The 24,691-nt window shown below is 36.3% G+C and overlaps 1 protein-coding gene across 2 annotated transcripts in view; it reads right to left on the reverse strand.

The window, feature by feature from the left end:
* The window catches only part of LOC145684157 (uncharacterized), a 143,945-nt gene that overhangs the window by 43,565 nt on the left and 75,689 nt on the right, over nucleotides 1–24,691 (reverse strand). For both annotated transcript variants that reach the window (XM_081756130.1, XM_081756140.1), the window contains exons 12-13: nucleotides 8,327–8,531; nucleotides 4,990–5,157 (exon numbers count right to left, since the gene is read on the reverse strand). In XM_081756130.1, the coding sequence (XP_081612256.1) occupies nucleotides 4,990–5,157; nucleotides 8,327–8,531 (373 nt within the window). The remainder of the gene's footprint in view (nucleotides 1–4,989; nucleotides 5,158–8,326; nucleotides 8,532–24,691) is intronic.

A 24,691-nucleotide genomic window follows, 5' to 3' on the forward strand; every position in this document is an offset into this window, starting at 1 on the left:
CACATTAAAGTGTGGCATTATAAGCAAAATTTTATTATATGAACTACAAGATGGGCGCGAAAAAATTACCTATACAAGAATGATCATAATTTTTATAAATATTAATGGTTGACATAATGTATAGTGGAATAAATCTAACCCTACTGCTAATTAAAAATCAAAATTTATTTACGTAAGTGATGCGTCGTGAAGATTGAAAAAACTGCTATATTTCGTTGTCCTTATTTCTGTCGACATTAAGGAACATGTTATTACTCTCGTATTATTTCTTTACCTCCTAATTCAATACTTTGTTTTTCTCCTGGTGTGCAGGAAAAAAAGATATCTTCACATAAAATCAAAATTAATTTCTTTGTAAGTCCGTCTGCTTCTGAAATGGGATAACTTAACTATAAAACATTAAATACAAAATGACTGCCCTCTTTTGTTTATCCAAATAACAGTGTTTCCATATCCATAATTTTGATTAACAAATATGGCAGCCACCTTATTCAGTCAATATTATTTTACAGTTAAGTTGCCTCACTTCAGAAACAGACAGATTTTCAAAACTATAAATCTTGACATTATGTGAAGATATCTTCTTCCTGCACACCAGAAGAAAAACAAATATGAAATAAATAGCAATTTAGGAAATAATCCCTCAATAATAACACATTCGCCAATTTTGAGATGAATAAAGTAAACGAAATATCACTTTTTTTTTTTTTTTCAAACGACACAGAAGCACCACTCATGTAACTTTTAATAGAAAATAGTGCGTTTGAAGTGCTTAATTTTACCACTTTCAGTTTGAATATCGACTCCAAAAACAAAGTTGATTCTTAATTTTTGACCTACATTCTGACCAAATTTGGTGATGATTGATTCAGTACTTTTTTTCTCCCGAACAAGCGGACATGGTACGAGGCGCATCCAGAAAGTAAGTTTCCCACGCGTCCCATAGCTAGGAAACCGTATGTTTCGCGAAGCGACTGCGTGTACGTGAGAGAGTAATGTCCTAACATGGCACATGCGCCAGCAGAACTTCCCTAATTCTCTCAGTAGCGTCATGGCAGTGGTTGAAGATGGACATTCCTATTCCAGCTCCCGCCACGTGTGAAGTGCGAGCAATGATAAAAGTTTTTGAATGCACAGGGCATAGCACCGATTGAAATCCATCGTCAGCTGTATCGTTGCACAAATGTCAATGCTGGCCCTGTGCGCCTTGCTTTGTGCTCTAGGGTCAGTTGCTTCAACATAAAACTTCTTGATCAACAGGCACTTGGTGACAGTGGTGTGCAATAAGGAGCGGAAAATCTGCAGGAACTGCTTGCTCATGCCGTTAGGCCCATGGACCTGGCAGCTGACGATGGATTTCGATTGGTGCTATGCCCTGTGCATTCAAAAACTTTATCACTGCTCGCACTTCACACGCGGCGGGAGCTGGAATAGGAACGCCAATATTCAATCACTGCCGCGACGCTACTGAGAGAATTAGGGAAGTTCTGCTGACGCATTCGCCATGTTAGGGCCTTACTCTCTCACGTACACGCAGTCGCTTCATGCAACATACGGTTTTCTAGCTATGGGACGCATGGGAAACTTACTAACTGGATGCGTCTCGTAAATACGATAGAAAGTTCGTAAAATAAGTTCCGTTTCGGTTTTTCTCCGAGGCAGCGCTATCATCGCAGTTCCGCTCATGCGCACTAGTTATTCTGATTCAAGCAGAACGAAATGACGCCATTTTGAGATCGCTCTCGTGTGTTGTGTGTCGTTCATAGTGACTGTTTATAATGGCAGCGTTGATCAAAAAATCCCGCCGCTTGTGAAATTAGATCTGTGATTCGTTTTCTGAATGTGAAGAACGTAAAATCACGTGAAATTCATCGACAAATCTACGAGGTTTACGGAGAAAATACAATGAATGATTCAATGATGAGAAAATGGGTCCGACAATTTAAGGAAGGACATGATCAAGTGCATAACGGAAGAACGATGTGGGCGTCCATCTGATGTTTCTGATGAACTGGTGAGTGCAGTCGAAGAAAGGATTAAGAACAACCGTAGATTCACGATTAATGCTCTTAGTCTTTTATTTCCACAAATTTCACGAACAGCATTTTACGAGATTGTTACTGAAAAACTGGGTTTTCGTAAACTTTGCGCAAGTTGGGTGCCTAAACTTCTTACTGAAGAACACAAAAAACAACGGATGGGCAGCACACTTGATTTTCTGACACCTTATCACGATGATGGCAAGAACTTTTTATCGCAGGTAGTCACGGGTTGAATGAAACTTGGGTTGCTTATGACATCCCTGACACGAAATGACAATCCATGGAATAGAAGCACACTTCGTCCCCAACAAAGGTTAAACCAAAACAATTCTTGAAACCCGTGCAAGTCATGTGCACAGTGTTCTGGGACAGACAAGGCATTTTACTGATTGAATTTTTACCACGAGGTGCAACAATTAATAAAGATGTTTTTTGCGAGACGCTTAGGAAACTGCTCCGCGCAATACAGAACAAGCGCAGAGGAATGCTCTCCAAAGGTATGGTTTTCACTCACAACAACGCCCAAACACACACTGCAAATGTGACCAAACAACTCCTTGAAAGATTTGGCTGAGATGTTTTTCGCCATCCTCCGTTCAGTCCCGACCTACCTCCTAGCGACTTCCATCTCTTTCTGCATCTCAAGTCTTTCCTTGGTGGTAAGCGCTTCAACAGCAATGAAGAGTTAAAGGAACATGTTACCACATGGTTGATAGAATACATAAACTTATACCACGCTATGAAAAATGCCTAGAAAATTACGGAAGCTCTTGTGGAAAAATAGTTGTAAGTGTTATTGATTTTTGTGCAATACATTGCTTTCTTTATCTGTACTCGATTTCTTTTCTATTATAAAACGGAACTTAGTTTCCGAACTAATTTCGTATATAAAAGTTTTGGTAAATTCCTTCAAAATTGCAAAAGTCAAATCGAGTATTGATTTATGATATGACGATATTAACTTCAATTGGAGAATGGGAGAAGGATGGCTCAGTGATAGAGCGTTATCATTTGGTGTATGGGATCCCCACTTCGATCTCAGGCCACGTGAGCTTGTGGTAGACAACATCATGTCCGCGGATTTTCTCATGTTTCACTATTTTTCTCCGACATTTTCATCCCATTAGTTCTTTTCATAAATCACTCACTTTCTTTAATCATCCGTCTCTTTTAGACTGTGGGACGTAAAACTGAAAGATTTCATCTGGTGATTAAACGTACGGAACACATAAAAGTCGGGAGTGACCAATGCATCGACTGCAGTCAAACAATAAGTTATGAGGTTTGGGTCAAACTTGCTGTATTAATTATTGTTATAAATTTATGACACTCTCTAGCAATTAATGAACAGACCGCCAGAGATTTATGAAATGAAAAGTGGTTATGTTTTAAGCTTTGAAACATCCCGACAAAAGGCACTTGATACTTATGACAGAAATATATAGAAGCATTTGAAGATAATTCCGTCTTACAGGAATACACGAAGGTTAGTATTGAAATGTATAATTTTTCGTTTACAATTGAAGGCCTGAATTGAAAAACGTCCCAAGTCCACCAGAGTACCGTTTTTTTCAGGAGGCAACAAAACATTATAATATTGAATATTTTTGTTTGGATTGTTGTTTGTTTGTTTGTCTTATTACGTTTCTTGTTGTCCATCTTTAAAGCTGCAACTGCGTGACGCAGATATATGGACGTGAAAAATATGTTCATACATATGTCTGTGGACTTGGGATGTTTCTCAATTCAAGTCCTCAATTTGAAATATGTTTGTGTTGTTCAGTACCGTTATATGTTCAAATTGGTTTACATTTTAACATAATAATGAAAAACGTAAAACTCTACTATACTGGAAAATCTTGTCCCCTCTCACCCCAAAAGCAAATTCTGAAATGGTGCCACTGTGTTATGTTATAATACTGTTTAATGATCGTTGTGATTTACATACTGTTGTGATATTACATATAAAGATGTACCGAAACCAAATATATAAAAAAGTACTGCCACACCTATTTCAAAAGGCGGACGAAAGATTCCAATAATGTTATTAAATATTTGAGAGGCGACTAACTTCGGTTTCTCGTCTATTACGACTAAGGTCAAATAAAGCATTACAGCCAAATAAACTTTTTCTCAGTGAAATGAAAAAAAAAAAAAAACTTCAGTTTAACGTCCCACGTTTATGCCCTTTAAGCTAAAGGAGACGATAAGTAAGGCAAGTGAATGATGATGGAAGAAGTGAAATGAGAAGTGGAAGGGAAACGGGAGTACGCCAAGAAAACTCACGGACACGATGTTGTCCAATATAAACTTACCTGACCGGAGATCGAACCAGGAACCCCACGCACCAGAAGTAAGTGCTCTACTACTAAGCCACCGTGCTTTCAACTTTTTTCTCAGTCAATAAAGTTTTCCATTGCAGCGACGTGATTTGCCTGAATGCAGAAACATCATAAATCTCTTAATAGCTTCGAATAATATATCAAGTCACAGAGCTTGAGATGCTATTCTATTGAGCTGAAATTATTTTGTATTAAAAAATGATTTTGAGTTCTACTTAGGCTGTAATATTATGCAAGTGTATAGCTTATAGAATATAGATGCCGGCAAATAAAATAACAATAATAAACTTAAAATAAGAAAAAAGTTGTCTTGGGATATTTTTCAATTCAGGTCCTCAATTGAAGAAGAATTTACATATTTTTTTTCACAACTTCCATATGTTTAAGGATATTTTCTGATCAGTTTATAAATATTCATTTCCGAACTTGTTTAATATCCTAAATTTTTGTGATGTACAAATTCAAATTTAAACCCATGTGAATAGGCCTTGAACAACGTGGTTTTGTGTAGCGCGGACGTCTCTTGAAAGCAATTAACCGCGTTATGCAAGGAATTACTGTATTTAGCAACGATCTATCTAATAACTAAGTACTTAAGTACTCACCTTCCTTTTTGCTTTCACACTCTTCTACTGGTTCCTCAGGATTACATTCGCAAGCATCCACCTCAACTTCCTCATTCGGCTCCAATGGATTTTCTTCAGGCTCCACTATGATCGTTTCGGATACTGGTAGGCTTTCCTCTTTATCAACTTCCTCTACCTCGGAAGCCCCTAAGAATTATAAGGGAAAAAATATATAAAGAATTTAACTGAATATGTCTCTACAACTACTCCAAATACTATAACGACTATACTAACTACTATATGGATCTAACTACTATAACGATATCGTTGTATATTATGTGTGTGACCCTCATATAAATTAGAAAAATTCTCGGACGTTGTGCCAGTCGAAATTCGCAGAAGAGCAGAATTATGGTATTTACTCCCCCGGAAGGTGCCCCTTCTCTTAAGACAGCTCAGCACCTCTCGTCGAACCATGTTTGGCAAGGTATTTGTGTATTCCCTCACTCACGCCTACGCAATTCATTGCTCAGTATATCAATGTAATTAATTATTTGTAATTGATCGATATTGGGTGAAGTATCCAGAGCCTACGAGTTAGTCGTTTAATTTATAAATACTCATTTTTTTTTTTTAGTAGTGTTTATAAAGCTACATTATTTAAAAATAGTACGTAGACTCACTGAAACTATATTCAAACAATATTTGTTTCAGTCCGCCCTCCTTTGTCTGCAAGAACGTAGAGGCGGGCAGTGCGTGTTCAGATGTAGCTACTACCGAAAGTCAGTGAAGATATCTTCCAAAAATTTTTAAGTGGTCTTTCAAATTTTCCAAAAATCTATTTATCATTACGCAGACATGTAAAACTATAAATCTAATATCTACCACATACATTTGTTCTACCTACGATAATTACTTGTGGTATAAATGAAGAAAAATAGAAATAGTCTTCTGGACAGTGTGAAGTGATTCGGCGAAAATAGTGATTTTCTCTCCAACATTTAATTCAATAGAATCAATATTTAACAAAAAAAAAAAAAAAAAAAAAAAAAAATGTGTTGTATAAGTGAGATACAACGAAGATACTGCTAATCAAGAAGTTAACATTAGGGATGATAGTGAAGGGTGTAGAAGAGGAATATAAATCAGAATCTTCTCGTGAACTTCATCTGTCACAGCAACACCGTGTGATTAATCGTGAGTCGTAAGCGTGTTCGCGAATTCGTATTTTCAAAGGGCCCATTATTTTACAAATATTTTTTTTTTAAGTGAAATCAATTCATTGTCAATAATATAAATAATGTAAATAATGTGTGTTTCAACCCAATAAGTCCAATCGTTTCTAAACTGATTTTATTTTCTGTTTTTATGATATTACTCATTTAAATTTTTTGAATTTAGTGTTATAAATAAGCAAGGTAAGACTACGTTATATTTATATGTGCTTGCTATTATGTTTCTTTTGTTACGTTATTATGTGCAGCGAAGCTCAAGAGAATATCGCCTATTGGGTACGATTATTAGGTGTTAAATTATTCTTAATGTGAGTCTTACTATCTCTCTTCCCGGGGCTATATGAAACTTCAATTCACGTCCGAGGTTGTGTGAGACTTCCAGGAAAGGTGGCAGAGGTACACATTACAGTATATACTACGTATTACTGCCAGGAGGGTGGGCATTCAATAGAGGAAATTATCCAAAGTCATTAGGATAGATCAATAGATCAAGGGATACGTAACGAACACGATGTCAACAGAATGTTATATATCAGTAGTTTGAATCCTTATATTTCATTGTTAAGAATTTCTTTCATTAATTTCTTTGCTTTTCGGCGGATGACACATAGCATTACGCTCAACCCGTCGTCTCTTGGGTAAGCCCTCACAGGGATATATACTTCCGAACCTGGCACCATCGTACTACATTTCTCTCAATTCCATCAGGATTCATTAGGGGAAAAGAATACTGTAAAAAGACTTATGGGAAAGATACCCTGCATCCCTGATATTTAAAGGAAATATAATAATTTTAGTACCAACTGGTACCAATTGATGAAGATTAATGAAGTCGAGTGAAATATTATAAAGCTTTCGTGTTAAACAAGTGAAGATTTCAGGTGGTATCTATTAATATATGGTGACCGAACGTAGATCTTGGACTACCTTCTTCTTCTTCTTCTTCTTCTTCTTCTACTACTACTACTACTACTACTACTACTACTACTACTACTACTACTAATAATAATAATAATAATAATAATAATAATAATAATAATAAACGAGGATGTCCTCACGCGCACGACAATCATCAGGGAACATCTTCACTTCCATGAATAATTGAGATGCCGGAAGACGTGGTATTCAGTGGGAGAAATATCGGGAGAATTCGGTGGGTGAGTGACGAAGAGTTTCATCCTGCAATTCATGGAGAGTCTACACCGTCCTTTGCGCGACATGTGGGTGGACAGTGTCGTAAACACGAAGATACTATGTTTGATGACTACTGCTGGATGTCTGCGCGTAAGTTTGAAGCACATTTCATAAAGTTCACCATTGTAACGATCTCTATAGATGATTTCGTCTGCCTTAGAAAAACATGATGAATCACTTCCATTATAGACAACCATTCCAATAACAACACCTTCTGTCAAGGAAGAGGTCGCTGAGGAGACAGTCCTGAATATTGATCACAACGCAGTGATTGTCCTGTACGTTTATGATTGTCGTAGCAAATTCAATTTTCATCTGAAATGACAATCCGATGCAGGAAACCTTCCCGATTATTTCTTACACTCAGAGAACTGCACACCACCTTCACATGATGATTCTTGTTGACTGGTGTCAACTCCAACAGCCACAAGTCCAACATTTTACCTTACCGATTGCACGAAGCCGCCGAGCGACAGCGATATGGCGTACGCCTAACTCGTCTGCATTAGCGCCTACATTTTTCCATGCCCGTTTGCTAGATGAGTAATGTTAGTCACACGATTTTAGTCCATTCCTGTGTTGTGTGGTTGAGGAGTTCCCCTCCAGGCTTCAAACTGGACATTTTATTCGTATCAAACTAACATTTTCATTTATTGTCATATTATAGTTTGCTTCAAACCAAACCAACTTATTTCTAACAGAATCTACAGGAGAAATTATTCAAGGGAAGAAGAATTTTCTTGAGCTTTCTGGTGACCATGACAAAACTTTTATAAGGGTTGGAACATTCGACTAATTGGCAGTTTGTACCTGGTCATACCGTACTTTTGAGTGTTACTGCTGATAAAAGAAAAGTTGGATTAGTTTGTAATCCACTACACATAGTTAGTCTTTTATCCGTACTATGTCGCAGACAATAATAATACTAATAATAATATAAAAATTACCTTCTTTCAATGCATCTTCAGTATTATCAATTGCTTGATTCTTCTCCTCACTTAGTGCGTTATCTTCGGAAGAAACTGTGTTAGATCGTGAATCGGCAGACATTTTACTTCTACGAGGAGCTGGCTTTGGAGGCACAATTTCTTCAGATATTTCTCTTTTCTCACCTTCTATTGGCTGTTGCTCAGGAATTCTGGAATACAATGGCTGAAAAGAGGATAAATAAATAAAAACGGATGAAAACAAACACACAGAATAGTATTGTATATGATTACAAGCAGTTTTGTCCTATCCATTGAACAAAGGCAGAGCACAGGCAGACTGTTCTCGTGCATTGAATACTTTCTACTTGGCTAGTACTGAGCCCCCACACTGTAAATGAGATACTTCAAAGAATGTGCAGTCCGTAGGTTCAATAGAAGTTAATCTAGAAGTATCCAATGCAGAACAACGGTGTACAATAAATCGAGAACAGGTTATGGCTCTTCTGATTAAAACAATGATAGACGTGAAGAAGCAGGTGAAGCAAATGAGGAAAGAGCAACAACAAAGGAAGGCACCTAAAACGGGGATGAAGAAATGTGCGTCAAAAAAGGAATAATTTGATTATGCGTTCTAAGTTCAATGTTTAAGAGTCGAGTTATTTTTCAAGATAGTGATAATATCTATGTCAGGGCAGAATCTGCTATAGTTTGGTACACATGCCTTCTTTTAAAGAGAAGACAAGATTGATGTAGAAGTTTTAGGTTATGGCTTGTAATGAGTAATTCTTTTGATAAATGGATTTCAAGCTTTGGTATTTCATGTATAAACAAGTAAGAGTTAAACAGATAGTAAAACATGGTAAACTGTTTTCGAGTAAATATAATAATATTATATTTAAGTATACAGAGGTATGAAAAAAGAATAATAATCTGTCTGTAACATATTTTTAGTTTAGGGTGACTCAAAATGAAATAGATAACTCTAAACAGTTATTACGTTACTTTACATAATTACAATGCAAAAGACATTAAAAGAAAGCTCACGTATCTGAGCATTTACTTACATTACTGGAGCTTCACAGATTCGTGCTATAGTCAGAGAAGAATTTGGGGAGGGAAACATATGTTTTACACTGGCATTGTTCATACTATATATTGTAAATTATAGGATGTTACTTATATCTAAAAGACCTAAACTGAAAGTAAATCTTGACCTAAAATCTTATAGATTGGATTTCGCTTTTTGTCTCTGTGTTCTGACAGCGGCTAGATTTTAGCCCATTTATCTACTGTAGCTACTGAGTTAGCAGAAGTAGGGTAGTTACTGTTTCCCTATAGTTCAAAACGGTATATGAATAATGGATACTTCCATGGATTTTTTTTTCTCTATAAAATACTTCAGAGTTAGCTCATTACGGAAAACACTTCTTTTCTTTCATGAGATGATTCTATTAGTCGAAATTTGCAACTGAATTTTGGTCTGTTACTCATGCGCTTAAAATAATGACCGCCATGTTTGCACGTCACCGGTCGGTTCAGGGGAAACTGTCTGCGCCGCTCATTAGGAAAACAGCTTTGTGAAAGATACAATGCATATTTTTCAAGTGTGTACGACGACATTGCTAATGAAATAAAAAATTTAAAAAATAAGTAACAGAATTTAGGGCTTCTTTGAAAAGTAAACTATATGTCTATTTATTATCAATTATTTGAATACACTTGAATATCTAAAGATAAAGTTGTATTGTACTAATTTGCAATATTATACAACCAAATATTTAACACATATTATTACTCAGCAATAAAGTCAATGCATTGAATTTACCAAACCATTTAAATATGTAACTAATGTACTCTCCTTGGCAGGACAGCACTATCAGTGTCTATGAGCATACGTACTTATGCAGTTCTTTTAAAAGCTGTAATGTAAGCTACACGTAAAAGCACACGAAGGTTGTTGTGATAGTAATTTTACGTAAATGGACATTGTTTCAAGCCTGACTTAATACACTAATTAATGACTTGATGTTTGGATCATCAACTGACCTTACGAAGCGAAATCCTATTCATAGTCCAGAAAACAAACACCGATATACAAGTAGGGTGATTTGATAGCAAAGTGCTAATTTCTGGATGTAAGTTCGTTGTTGATTCCATAAGGAATGCATTTGGGGAAGAACCCGAGGAAATATGCCCTGGAGAAGCCATTTCCTTCTGTAAGAATAATATAAATTCTCTACCGAATTCCATACTTGCACGCACAAACTTAAGATGATAATCATATCTATGAGTCTTCTGGGAATCCTCCAGTACTATTATCGAACTACGTTACACGAAACAATATTATTTCACTGTCGTTTTCTTTAGCTAATGGAAAATACTTGTGAATTTACGGTATTATATCAGTCCATGAAATGTACATAGCTGATATATATAATTGATAGAGTTTGGTATGTAGTGGTTCATGTTAAAATTTAGAAATCAACTGAAGTGTTTTGAACACATGAATTAACATTAAAATCAACAAATCAACAGATATAACAGCACAGTAATAATAACAAGCTAGTTCCAATTGGTTGATTACTGAAGGAAACCAAATGATAATTCTAGTTTCACATCCCCTACATTTATACCCTATAGGGGAAAAGAGACGAATGATTAATGAAACTGTATGATTATAAGATAATTGGTGGAATGGTCATGCGGGAGAAAAGGCTAGAACCGTGAGAAAACTCATGGACACGATGTTACTCACTACAAATTTACATGGCCTGGAATCGAACCAGAGACCCCTCGCACCAGAGGCGAGCACTACACCACTTATCCACGTGTGCCACGATTATTGAATAAGTACGAATGCATTTGTCATGACAAGTAATATACGTAATATTCAGTTCCAGTGAGTGAAGAAATACTATAAAGGAAACCAATTTACAGTAACGAATCTTAAACAAAGGGTTTAAACTGCTCAAGCATTTGCTTTTCTGAATTTTTTTTTAAACTATCTTGTGGACCTCAGAAAACGTACAAAACACAATGATTTCACGATCTAATCTTTGCAAGTATACCACAATATTACAAACATTACTCACACTCAAAAGCTGACGAGAGAAATTTCGTATGAGGCTGTCGAAAAGAAAAGTTTCAAAGTAATAACACATCCAATAAATAATGAATTTCTGCTAATGTTCCTTCCGTTTAAGCTCGAAAAACTCCGGGCGCCAGGTAGCTATGGCGACTGGAAATACAAGTCTGGCGCCTACATAATTAAAATTCAAAACATGTAGGCCGATGTATTAAACTGTACTTGTATTATTATTATGGTGCCTACTTTTGAGAATTGGCGCCTAGGTCAGAAACAATATTTTCGAGCACTGTTCTTGCTCATGATACTCTTTCAGGAGCCTAACCATCTGTACTACTAGTCTACCTCTGTTTGCTATAGCTTTCTTTAGCTCCAAACCACTGCGGTGGTCACGAATGCATTTTCTTTGTGGAAATATATTAAAACAGTGAAGAAGCTATATAATACGAGTTCTTATACCATTAAGATATGATTAGTTGTAGGAATAGTGTATGGTGATCAATTCTAGTGTGTACAGTAAGTGATAGAAGCTATGTAAAAAAAAAAAAATCAGTGGGATACACTTTTCCTAAAAGGCATTAAGAGTTTTTTGGTACAGAAAGTGCTATATTTGTAGCCATAGTATAATAGCATAGAAATTCACTAAATTTATAATATGTATGCAGGGGCGTCATTTAGGGTGGCAGGAAGGGACAATTCCCCCCTTCCCCCAAGAGTTTGAGAAATGCATATAATTTAATGGATTGTCTACTAATTTACTAATACGAAACGTGAAAATCTTATGTCGGTGGTGCTCTTGCCCCCCTCAAGCGAAGTCTGAAATGACGCTGCTGTATGTATGCCTACAAGTTTTCAACATGTACCACTAAGAAGGGAGAATATATATAGATGCCAACAGAACATGAACTTTCAAAGCACTAGGAGTCAAGTTTTGAAAATAAAGAAAAGCTATTTGTAACTAAATATCGTGGCCTGAATATTCTCAATCTGTGTACGATTTATTTTTATATTTGATCTGATGTTGTAGTTAAGACTCCTAATGTTTCTGGTCTAATGTAATAAAATAATTCTGTTGATATATGTACCTAAAATATTTGTAATGATAGAACATTACAGATGACTGTTAGTGTATTTTATACTAGGAAAATAGGTCTTACTAACACATTATTTTTATATACAGGATTTTGTCACTTCCCTTTTACTATTCCACTAAGCTTATTTGTATATTACAGTAAGAAACTGCAATATGAAAGCACTCCCTGAAATTTCAAAATGCGGCTCAGAGAGGGGACCCGATATGTGACGTCGCGCCAAACAGCCTGTTTCTGTTACCGTGACGTAAGCACTCCATTTTTGTGTTCTTTATATCTCCGTAACTAAATAACATTTTCCTGAGATTTTTGGTATGTACTGTATTGGAGAGTTCTACACAATGAAATCATTAAATCAAAACTTTTAGTCAGAAAGGGAATGTCCATTCGAAATTTGGACATGGACGTAAAGGACGATACGCAATAGACTGAGAACTAGGAATAAGGATTCCATGTAGCAAGTATTGAGTAATTATGGTTTCATTACGTTACATTAACATTAACTAATATTAACTCCCACATGCCAACTAATATTCCCCCGACATGAGGCATTGTGGTGTCTCTAGTGTTATGAAGCCAGGTCCATGATAAAACTTTTAGACGTAAACAGTCATAAAATTACTGTTTATCCAACTGTAACTTGGAGATAATTCAATCAGAACGAAAAGAAAAAAAAAAATGGTTTCACTTTGAAATACGATGGAGAAAAATACTAAGCTACAATACCAATACCACTCATACTACGCTAAGCGAGGGGGAAAATCCCATATTACCAGCTCAACTCAACAAGCCACACAAATATTTCAGGTTTCCTTTACCAGAACTCAACTAGATACGTAAGTCTTCAGGTTCGAATTTTGCGACCAGCCAATCTGATCGAGGCTTTTCCACAGTTTTTTCTTAGTTCCACCAGGCAAATATTGAAACAATGCCGGTGAATTTGTAACCCAGTAGATTTCTTTACCAATCCTTTTCCACGGAGTTGTTAATTTTTTTGATGTAAAACACTTTTAACTTTTGCATCTTGAAAATATACGTTAAAGCTTCATTTTGATATACAGTAAAACCTGTCAACTTGGCCACCTCTCTAAGTTGGCCACCTGCTTATCTTCGCTTGGTTCGTCTTGAACCTGCATTTTCCCATAAGATATTCATTATTTATTACTCTGTAAGTTGGCCGCATTGAAGCAATGTTTATCCTATGTTGACAATGATAAATTTACCTGCGTATCTTGGCCACGCGAATACGTTTTCTTATTTTTCTTCATTCTTTCATATTCCCGTATGAGAGCCAAATGTTCTGTATTTATTACTGGAGACAGAGAAGCATAGAGTAACCACGATTTGTTCTTGGAGGTCAATGGTCAGAACGCTACTCTGACAAAGAGGTGGTGAAGGAAGATGCGAATAAGAAAAAGCACGTACAGGAATTCAGGAAATGGTTGTACGTATTTGTTTACCCTGTCTGTTTTGGTAAATTAAAACCATTAGCTATATCGGCTCCTTTCAACAGTGGGGAGATTCAGTAATTCCGGAAAATTGTCAAGGTTAAAGCTAACCATCTCAATTGTCATTTATTGGCACCTGACTGCTTGTCGAAAGGTAGCGGAGGTTTTGAGATATGAATTCCCTTAAGATTTTCTCAAAACATCTCTTTCTCCAAGGAAAACACTTGTAGCTCATTAACAAGAGATAGTTACTACAATATTAGAATGTGCATATGTTAAAAAAAATAGTAATAATAATAATAATAATAATAATAATAATAATAATAATAATAATAATAATAATAATAATAATAATAATAATAATGATGATGATAAAAATAAAAAAAATAAAAAAAATAAAAATAAAAAAAATAAAAATAAAAAAATAAAAGACATGGAATGAACCACCATGAATAAATTTATTATTAATAACTGATTTACTGCTTTTCGAAAGTTATCTACAGAAAATATTTGTCACTGCCGAAAGGAATCATATAAACTGCATATAAATTATTGAAGTCATAAGTTTGCTTTACTTGTTTTCAATCTGAATAACTCAGTGCGTTACAATACGAATTTCAATAATGGCGTACTACTTTCGATTTCATAGTTGTTTGTGTGATTGTGTTTTCCATCCGAATAATTCAGTGTACCAGACAAGTTTTCAGGAAAAAAAAAGGTACATATATTAAATACACTGTAGTATTTTTTTTCTAGTACTGTGTATTGTTATGATTACTCTATATACATTATTTAAAAGTAGCTGTCGTGGTATTGCTTATTAAAATTTTACAATCGAGTAATATTAGAAATCCTATTCTAAAAATACACCAATCACACTTATTTTCTGTAAGTTTGCCACTTTTCAACGGAACCGATGCACAGTGGGCCAGAATCAGAATCTGACTGAAAAAAAAGTAGTTTTGCCAACTACGTCTAATCTACATTCGAACAGCACAGTTGTGTTAAGTAATAAATAAAGTTTCTTGCTGCGTATCAGTAAACACGGATAACAGCATATAGTGGCGGCAGCAGCACTTCAAAATTGATAGTTCATTATCTGTTTTATAGCGCGCTGAATTGGGGTAGTATGAACGTAAGGTTTGCGGTTTAATTGCGCATGTGAAAAGGCAACGAACGATCGCAAAATAAGCTATGAGTAAAGGTATGTATATGTACTTGCTGTTTGACTAAAGTTTTGATTGATTGGTTTACGTTGCTGTTCTGTAGAAGCATTTCTAGAGAGTCGAAGTATTCACGTATTGAAGAACTGCTATTGGAAATTGAAATTGAGATTTAAAAATGTACGTTCATGTCTGTATTGAGATCTTTCGTCATGATGTAGTTTTATATATGTATTTTGAAATACAGTTGTGATCTACTGCCCGTTCTTGCCCGATTTTTATATTTATCGTCTTTTCAAAGTTAGGTGTAGCGAGCCGGATACGCTCTTCGTGACGTGAAGAACCTGTACGAGGTATTGCGTTCTAAACCATCACTTTATAATTATGATACGAACAGTTATGGATTATAAATTCTTTCTGTGGATGTTCTTCGCAGTGTGAGAGTGACTTTAAGTGCCTTCAAAGTGATTTCGAGAAGCGTTGGAAGCTGTGTAATAGAATGACTGATAAATTTTTATCCAAATAAAATGATTGGTTGGAAAAGGACATATTAAGTTCTCTGATAAAGTATTTACTGGTTTCAAAACGATCTCTTGAAGCCAAGAGCATAGGCCTTTGACAAGCAAATTAGGCAGACCCAGTAAACTCTTCGAAGATCCGGAAACAAAGTCGAAGAAAAAACTTGTAAAACCACTCGTTACAAAGCATTCTGAGTAAGAGCTGGTGTTGGCTACCCAATGTTCATTGAGAGCTGCTGGAAAAAGAGATGTCGCGGTTGTATTAGGAGAAATCACTCAAACGACATCTAAGGGAGCAACGAAAATCAAAAAGGCTTATCATTCGCCAAAATTCTCTCAAACACTTATTCTCCGGATGAAGTCGTGGCACTTATTATAGATAACAACTTAACAAAAAGACAGTATGCACATTTGAGACTAGGTGCAAAGGCAAAACATTGTGACATATATCCGTCGTATAAAGTGGTGTGGGAAGCAAAATTAAAGCGTTATCCCAGAGAAAAGAATATTATAGTAACTGACACGTCAGCCGAAGATAATTTACAAGCAATAGTAAATCAGACAATTGAGCGCATCGTGATTTTACATGAAGATTATATTAAACAGTGCATCAAAGATGGAGACATAATGAAATTAGTGTGTGAGTGGGGTTGCGATGGAAGCAGTTGTCATAATGTATATAAGCAGAAAGTTCAAACAGAAAATAAATTGAACTAGTGACTCAGATATTTTTGCTATCTCCTTCGTTCCCTTACAGTTGTATTCAACATCAGATAGGGAGGTTGACAAAGCAATTTTGTAGCAAAATCCCAAACCATCGTCTCAATAGATTTTGTCGACCCATTAAATTATTGTACCAGAAAAGAGAACTGAACTGTCGAGAAAAGAGGTATATTCAATGGAAACGCAAATACGTAATTTAAAGCCTACTAATGTACCAATTCAGGAGAAGAAAGTAAATGATATCCCTAAACTTGTGTTCACAATGGTGAATGGGAAGATGTGAAACTCTGTTACAGAAACTTACTCCTCAAACGTACTCCTTGAAGGCACTTAAAGTCACTCTCACACTGCGAAGAACATCCACAGAAAGAATTTATATTCCATAACTGTTCGTATCATAATTATAAAGTGATGGCTTAGAACGCAATACCTCGTACAGGTTCTTCACGTCACGAAGAGCGTATCCGGCTCGCTACACCTAACTGAAAAGACGATAAATATAAAAATCGGGCAAGAATGGGCAGTAGATCACAACTGTATTTCAAAATACATATATAAAACTACATTATGGCGAAAGATCTCAATACAGACATGAACGTACATTTTTAAATCTCAATTTCAATTTCCAATAGCAGTTCTTCAATACGTGAATACTTCGACTCTCTAGAAATGCTTCTACAGAACAGCAACGTAAACCAATCAATCAAAACTTTAGTCAAACAGCAAGTACATATACATACCTTTACTCATAGCTTATTTTGCGATCGTTCGTTGCCTTTTCACATGCGCAATTAAACCGCAAACCTTACGTTCATACTACCCCAATTCAGCGCGCTATAAAACAGATAATGAACTATCAATTTTGAAGTGCTGCTGCCGCCACTATATGCTGTTATCCGTGTTTACTGATACGCAGCAAGAAACCTTATTTATTACTTAACACAACTGTGCTGTTCGAATGTAGATTAGACGTAGTTGCCAAAACTACTTTTTTTCCAGTCAGATTCTGATTCTGGCCCACTGTGCGATGGTGGTCAACATAGACAGGTTTCACTGTAAATGTTTTTGAAAAAGTACTTTTAATAAATAATATTTTTTTCACCATAACAATTATGAACCAAAAATAACCATTATAATAATACTAAGAAAATCAAATTGTTCGATGAGATAGATTTTGGCTTAGTACGAATATATTCACATGGTTTTGTTTGCTTCCAAATGGTAGAAGAGGTATTCAACTTCAGAGTTTTATTCTACTCTGGAAAGGGATTTTTTAAATTTCTCCCCCATGGATTCGCTCTTGTACATGACACGGCAATAACTAAATTCAGCAGAAACTTTTCTTAGCACTTCCCAATCTACTTTTGTAGCAGCTTCAGGTATGCGTCGTCGTGGGTTTTCTAAGTTATTAGGAGGAATGGAGCAAATAAAGTTTTTTTTAAGAAACCAAAAAAATGTTTGTTGATGTAAGGTTATGAGATCCTGGTGAGTCGGACAGGTAACACTTAATGTTCATTCTTATGCCCTTAGGTTAAAAGAGAACAGGTGTTAACGGCGTTGTCTACCCTAAGCTCACATGACCTGGTTTTTTCTTTTCTCACTATAGACGAGCGCTCCTCCGGGCCTCCTTCCAAAACAAAAGATTTCGAGCACTTTGAGTAAAACGGTTATCTTATGACATATACATTAAGAAACCTATAGATATTTTGTAGCAGCACCATCTGGCTGAAAAATGATGCCATTTTTATATAAAGTAAATGGTTATCCAATGACACGAAAACTGTAAATTAGGAAACTTTTAGATTTTTTGTAGCAGCACCATACGTTTAATTGAGAAATGATGCCATTTTTATGTCAGCTAAATTGTGAAAATAATCAAAATGATACAAGATGAAAATAATCAAAATATTAATATAATACTAGATGATACACAATTTGCAGTAGTTTCGGGATATTAAAAAAAAAAAAAAAAAAAAAAAAAAAAAAAAAAAGCTTACAACACTTTATGAACAACGTATGAGTTTTGCTTAACTGAAGTTCTGACCTATTATATTTGAATTACCCTTTAAAAACAGCACTTTCAGAGAGTATGTTTGTGAAACTTTCTTCAAAACATTAAACTGGAGCGTAGCTACTGTTTCATGATTATGAAATTCTTGAAAATTTCTATGTAATGGATATCTTATTTATTTTTCTTAAAGTTCCTGAACTTTCTAAATAAGAGATTTAAATTATCTTTCAGTGGTACTGAACTAATTTTGGGAGTAATGCAGCTGGTTTAAGTAATACATACTAATCCTTCTCATACGCAATTACCGGCATTAGTAATATCAATCAATTTTAAAATACACTGATACACAAAGAGTGAAAAATACACGATTAGATCGAGATTCGAACCGGTCTCCGCTTTACGCGCCGATGTGTTGACCATTATGATATACAGACCACTCCCTGAACAGTCATATATTCTATCACCCTTGAAGTCAGTGCTCGGCCATATGGTGCAGACCATGTGAACTGTCCCACAACTCCAATTGTGTCTGAATAACTCAATGTCTACATTACCAAAAGCCTCTGACGGCTATTAAACAGGTAATTTTTAAAAAAATAAGTTTTGTAGCACATCAATTTCTCAAATTCTGGTCCAGTCGTGCATTTTTTGCTCTCTGTGTGCCTCTGAATTCGCACCTAAAGAGGAATTGATACGATATAAAATGAATTATTTTCTCAATTCACCTATGTAATATCAAAATAGATCATTATATTTGATTACAGAATTTAAAGACCTTTGACTTTAGACTTATCATCTAATTTCTGGATGACTCATTTAACCTTGACCAAATGGAGAATAGGTTAATGTGTAAGAAATCCGGAAACCATTTTTTTATTATTATTATTACTTATTTACACATATTGCTGGGCGTTATCGCAGGGGCGTCATTTCAGACTTCGCTTGAGGGGGGCAAGAGCACCACCAAAATAAGACTTTCACGTTTTGTACTAGTATATTAGTAGACAATCTATTAAAGTATATGTATTCCTCAAAGTCTTGGGGGGGGGCAATTGCCCCCTCCTGCCCTCCCTAAATGACGCCCCTGCGTTATCGGCATCTATGGCCTTAAGCCCGTATTAAGGATGACGTCCCTCGGCGAGCACACTACGCGGAGAAGGGAGAAGGAAGGAAGCGACCTGGAAACTGTATGTTAGGTACCATCCCGACATTTGCCTAATGTGAATGGGAAAAAAAACAGGGAAAAACGTCACTCAGAATGGCTAGCCTGAAAGAGCTGTTACACATTTTAGAGCGAGTGTCCTCACGGGAAATCGAAGACAGAACTGCTCGCACCTAAGTAGGGTCACTCCGAAAATCAAAATAAAACAAAACTAGTGATCGTATATGTATCAAATTAGTGTTAATACTTGAAAATTACTTACATTTACTTTATTTTCTTAACTTTTTTACTAAATTCATTGAATGTCATTGAATTCGTTCTTACTGAGGAACACGGTAGAAGAAAATGAAATCAGTTTTGTCCTACATTTCTAATAATAAAGAAAGTCGATTCTGGTGGTTCTAATTGATCAATTACTCTAAAAATTACTATTGTCATCAGTTGTATTAGACAATAATATAAATACTAGTTGTCCCAAAAAATGTATACACACAATGCATTTGAAAAGTAAATATACATCTATATTAATATATATATATATATATATATATATATATATATATATATATATATATATATATATATATATATATATATATATATATATATATATATATATATGTTAAGCGATCCTATTCTGTGCACTGCGAGTTTTTTTTTTTTTTTTTTTTTTTCAAAGATTGGTATATCCTGTGTTGTGTGCAGTTCACTTCCGCGAGCCAATCAAGCTAGCGACCTTGAGACGAGAAGTTCTTTGCTGTTCATTGTGTGTTTATTGCCAAAACAAAACTGAAACCATGTCTTTCCGTGAGTGATCAGATTGCTGTTAACTTTAACCCTTTCACTACCACTGGGACATGTGTGTCCCACAATATATTCTCAGAGAACCCGTGGTAATTTATGTTATCGCATGTTATTGCTATGGATCGATGTTCCACTGGTAAAGAGAAGCAAATGAAATGAAATGAAATGAAATCTTTAAGTTTTACGTCCCACGGTTATGCCGGTTAGGCTAAAGGAGACGGTGATAATGAGAGATGAGTGAAATGGTGGAATGAAGAAAGTGGGAGGAAACGGGAGAACCCCGAGAAAACCCACGAGCACGGTGTTTGTCCACCACAAAGTTCACTTGGCGGGGGCTGGGATCGAACCCGGGACCCCAAGCACCAGAGGTGAACGCTCTACCACTGAGCCACCGCGCCCCCCCTGGTAAAGAGAAGCCTGCTAATGCTTTACAGAATTCTTAAAATTACAGATTACCGCTTTCCACCTGGTTTTCTGACAATATACATATCATAATTGAAAATACAAGATGATCATTCATTTCACTACTACTGGGGCATATAGGTCCCATGTAAAAGTTCAGTGCGATACATATGTCCCTTCTTTCCCACATTGAAAAACGAAATGTCGAGATTTTTTTTTATATTTATACTTTTGACAACAACTTAAAATAACCATGAGCCCCTCCGTGGCTAAGCGGTTAGCGTACGCGCCTTTGGCGTGGGAGACCGGGTTCGATTCCCGGCGGGTGCTCATGTGGTTCGGATTCCACGTTAATCAGTAGGCCCACGTCTTATATAGCCTCGCTGCTGAAAGGGACGCTAAACTAAAATCAAATAAAAAAAATCAAACTTAAAATAACCATGCAGTTGTGCCCCCCCCCCTTATGTCCATGACGCATCTTCCCCAATTGTCTATTCGTAGGTGTTCTTCCATGAAAAGAAATCTTTTCAATTAATTTTTACACGGAGGTAGAGTGCTCTCTCTTCTGATGCGAGAGGTTTCTGGTTCAAATCCAGGCTATGTGACTTTGTGGTCAATAACATCGTGTCCCTAGGTTTTCTCGGGGTTCTGCCGTTTCCTCCTACCTCGCCATTCTAAAATGAAATGAAATCTTTGAGTTTTACGTCCCACGGATATGCCGGCTAGGCTAAAGGAGACGGTGATGATGAGTAATGAATGAAATGGTGGAATGAAGAAAGTGGGAGGAAACGGAATAGCCCCGAGAAAACCCACGCACACGGTGTTTGTCCACCACAAAGTTCACTTGGGAGCTCTCTCGTGGCTAAGCGGATAGCGTACGCGCCTTTGGCGTGGGAGACCCGGGTTCGATTCCCGGCGGGAGCTCATGTGGTTCGGATTCCACGTTAATCAGTAGGTCCACGTCTCATATAGCCTCGCTGCTGAAAGGGACGCTAAACTAAAAATCAAAATCAAAGTTCACTTGGCGGGGGCTTGGATCCTCGCCATTCTATTAATCATTTAGTTTTATTAATTACACGTCTCCTTTAGGCTAAAGGACATAGTTGAGGGAGGTTATATTAAAGTTTTCATTTCGCTTTTTATTTATTGTTTTTAAAACTTAATGTAATTTTATTTTTCTGCGTATTTTTTTATTATTATTATTTTAATTTGAATCTTAACGGCGACTGAATTTGTGTATCTCGTTCATAAAGCAAGACCATTAACCATTTAGAAACTAGGGGAATCCAGAACATATAACAGTTCGAAAACTTAGATACCGTAAAACAGAATTAGGATTAGGAATTACATATCTGGGTATTCGGCCATGTTAACCTGTCACACACATGATAGATGACGTCCCTCGGCGATCACACTATCCGGGGAATTGGAGAGAAAGAACGGAATGAGGATGGAAGGAAGTGACCTGGGACTATTACGTTAGGTACCATCCCGGTATTTGTCTCGTGTGAATGAGAAAAAACCTCACTAAGGGTGGCTGGCCTGATAAAGCTGGTACATCTTTTTAACCGAGTGTACCTACCGGGAATCAAACCCGGAACCGCTCGCATCAAACCGTAAAACATTCTAAGTACATACACCTTTTATTAAAACAACCAGTACGCGATACTGAAAGTCTATGGGTACATACGAGGCGCATCCAGAAAGTAAGTTTCACACGCGTCCCATAGCTAGGAAACGGTATGTTGCGCGAAGCGAGTACGTGTACGTGAGAGAGTAAGGTCCTAGCATGGCACATGCACTAGTGGAACTTCCCTAGTGCTCTCAGTAGCGTCGTGGCAGTGGTTGAAGATGGACGTTCCTATTTCAGCTCCCGCCGCGTGTGAAGTGCGAGCAGTGATAAAGTTTTTGAATGCGCAGGGCATAGCACCAATCGACATCCATTGTTAGCTGTGCCAGGTCCATGGGCCTAACGACATGAGCAAACAGTTCCTGCAGATTTTCCGCTCCTTATTGCACACCCTGTCACGGACTGCTTGTTGATCAAGAAGTTGTGTGCTGAAGCAACTGACTCTAGAGCACAAAGCAAGGCGCACAGGATCAGCATTGACATTTTTGCAAAGATACAGCTGACGATGGATTTCAATCGGTACTATGCCCTGTGCATTCAAAAACTATCACTGCTCGCACTTCACACGCGGTGGGAGCTGGAATAGGAACGCCAATCTTCAATCACTGCCACGACGCTACTGAGAGAATTAGGGAAGTTCTGCTGGCTCATGCGCCATGTTAGGACCTTACTCTCTCACGTGCACGCAGTCGCTTCGCGCAACATATGGTTTCCTAGCTATGGGACGCGTGGGAAACTTATTGTTTGGATGCGCCTCATAATTAGGCTGTTAATCTATATTTTTTTTAGATAAAAGCAAAATTGATAATATCTAATTTATTTGCTATGTTCTTTATTTTCTTATTATTTGAATACAAATAACTACAACCATTGTATCAAATAACTTTACTTAAAAGTTATTGCAAACTCAAGATTACGTTCTGTTTGTGAAGTCAAAAAAATCTTCCTTATACAGAACACTATTACGCATGCATAGAAAAAAAGCTTCTCACACAACATGCAAGAAAACAGAACATGCTTGGTATGTGACCACATAGTCACTGTCGTTCTATCTGGAATATATATAAGTAATTATACATGCATTACATACAACATATATGTATATTTCTATATCTAAAATGATCTGGCATTGATTACTTTCAGGCAATACTAAAAAAGGAACTCGTCCTCCAGGATTCGTTCATTTTAAAACAAATACGGCAAACTGTACATTGTCTAAAGGAATATTAACGAAATTTGTTTCTTTTCATTATTTCTACGATTATTTCATGAACAAAATAAGTAAAATTTCTAATTAAAATTTACGTACAGCAGCTACATTCTACCCTCTTCGAAGTGTCAAATTCAATACTAGTATTTTTAATACTTCAAAATACTATAGGTTCTGCTATAAGCCTTATGTGTCAATATATTAACAACAAACACACACAGTGATTGATTTTTTTCTAACGACAATATACAGGGAAACAAAGTACTAATATTTTTACTTTATTTTATTTTATTTACGTATTTATTGTATTGGGATTGATAACAAAATCTTTTAATGAACATTTTCTTACAAAGTATTTATTGTTGAGTTTTAGCGCTTGTCTATCTCAGCTGTGCCCTCGGAAAATATGCAAAACATACTTCGGCCCTACCCCCATCAATATCTGACGGATTAAACCCATCATTTGCTTAGTGAAAAGAAGTGAATGACCTCAGTTGTGTTACCAATTTGTCATTCAGTCGTTTGATCTTGACGAATGAAAGCGTAGGTTATTTAGAATGGCTATAACAAGACAGAGCATAGCGAAGTCCGTGAAATAATTCATTGTGGCAACGCTTCCGCATCCAACAATTGAAAGATCTCGGCCGCAGCAACTAGTCCCTCCTGTTTCGAGGGAGGATCGGGAAAACACACATCGACAGCAGCGACAGAAGGGGCACAGTTGAAATAGAAATGCTATAGTAAATAAATTGGAGGATACTGAAATGTCCATATATTTATGAAACTATACTATTCAGATGATTAAGTATAATTATTACACCATACTATCATTTGAGTTTTTAAAGATTGAAGTAGAATAACGTACGCTACGTTACTTTTAGACTTTTCAGACCTATGGTTGAGGTGAAAAAGAAGAAGAATATATTTAAATATCTAAAACGCCTCATTTGCTAAATAAGAAGTTGAGTCTTTGCTTCTTCTTCTTCTTCTTCTATAATATACACGGTGCGGCAATTTAGAAACAAGACCAGATCTTTAAAAAATAAATGAATAACGAGTGGAATCAATTTACTTCGGTTTATTCAAAGTAGGAACCTCTTTTGTCCACACACACACAGCCTTTCACGATACCAGTA

The sequence above is a fragment of the Thermobia domestica genome, chromosome 1 (assembly GCF_964235325.1).
Source record: "Thermobia domestica chromosome 1, izTheDome1.hap1.1, whole genome shotgun sequence".
Taxonomy (NCBI): Eukaryota; Metazoa; Arthropoda; class Insecta; order Zygentoma; family Lepismatidae; genus Thermobia; species Thermobia domestica.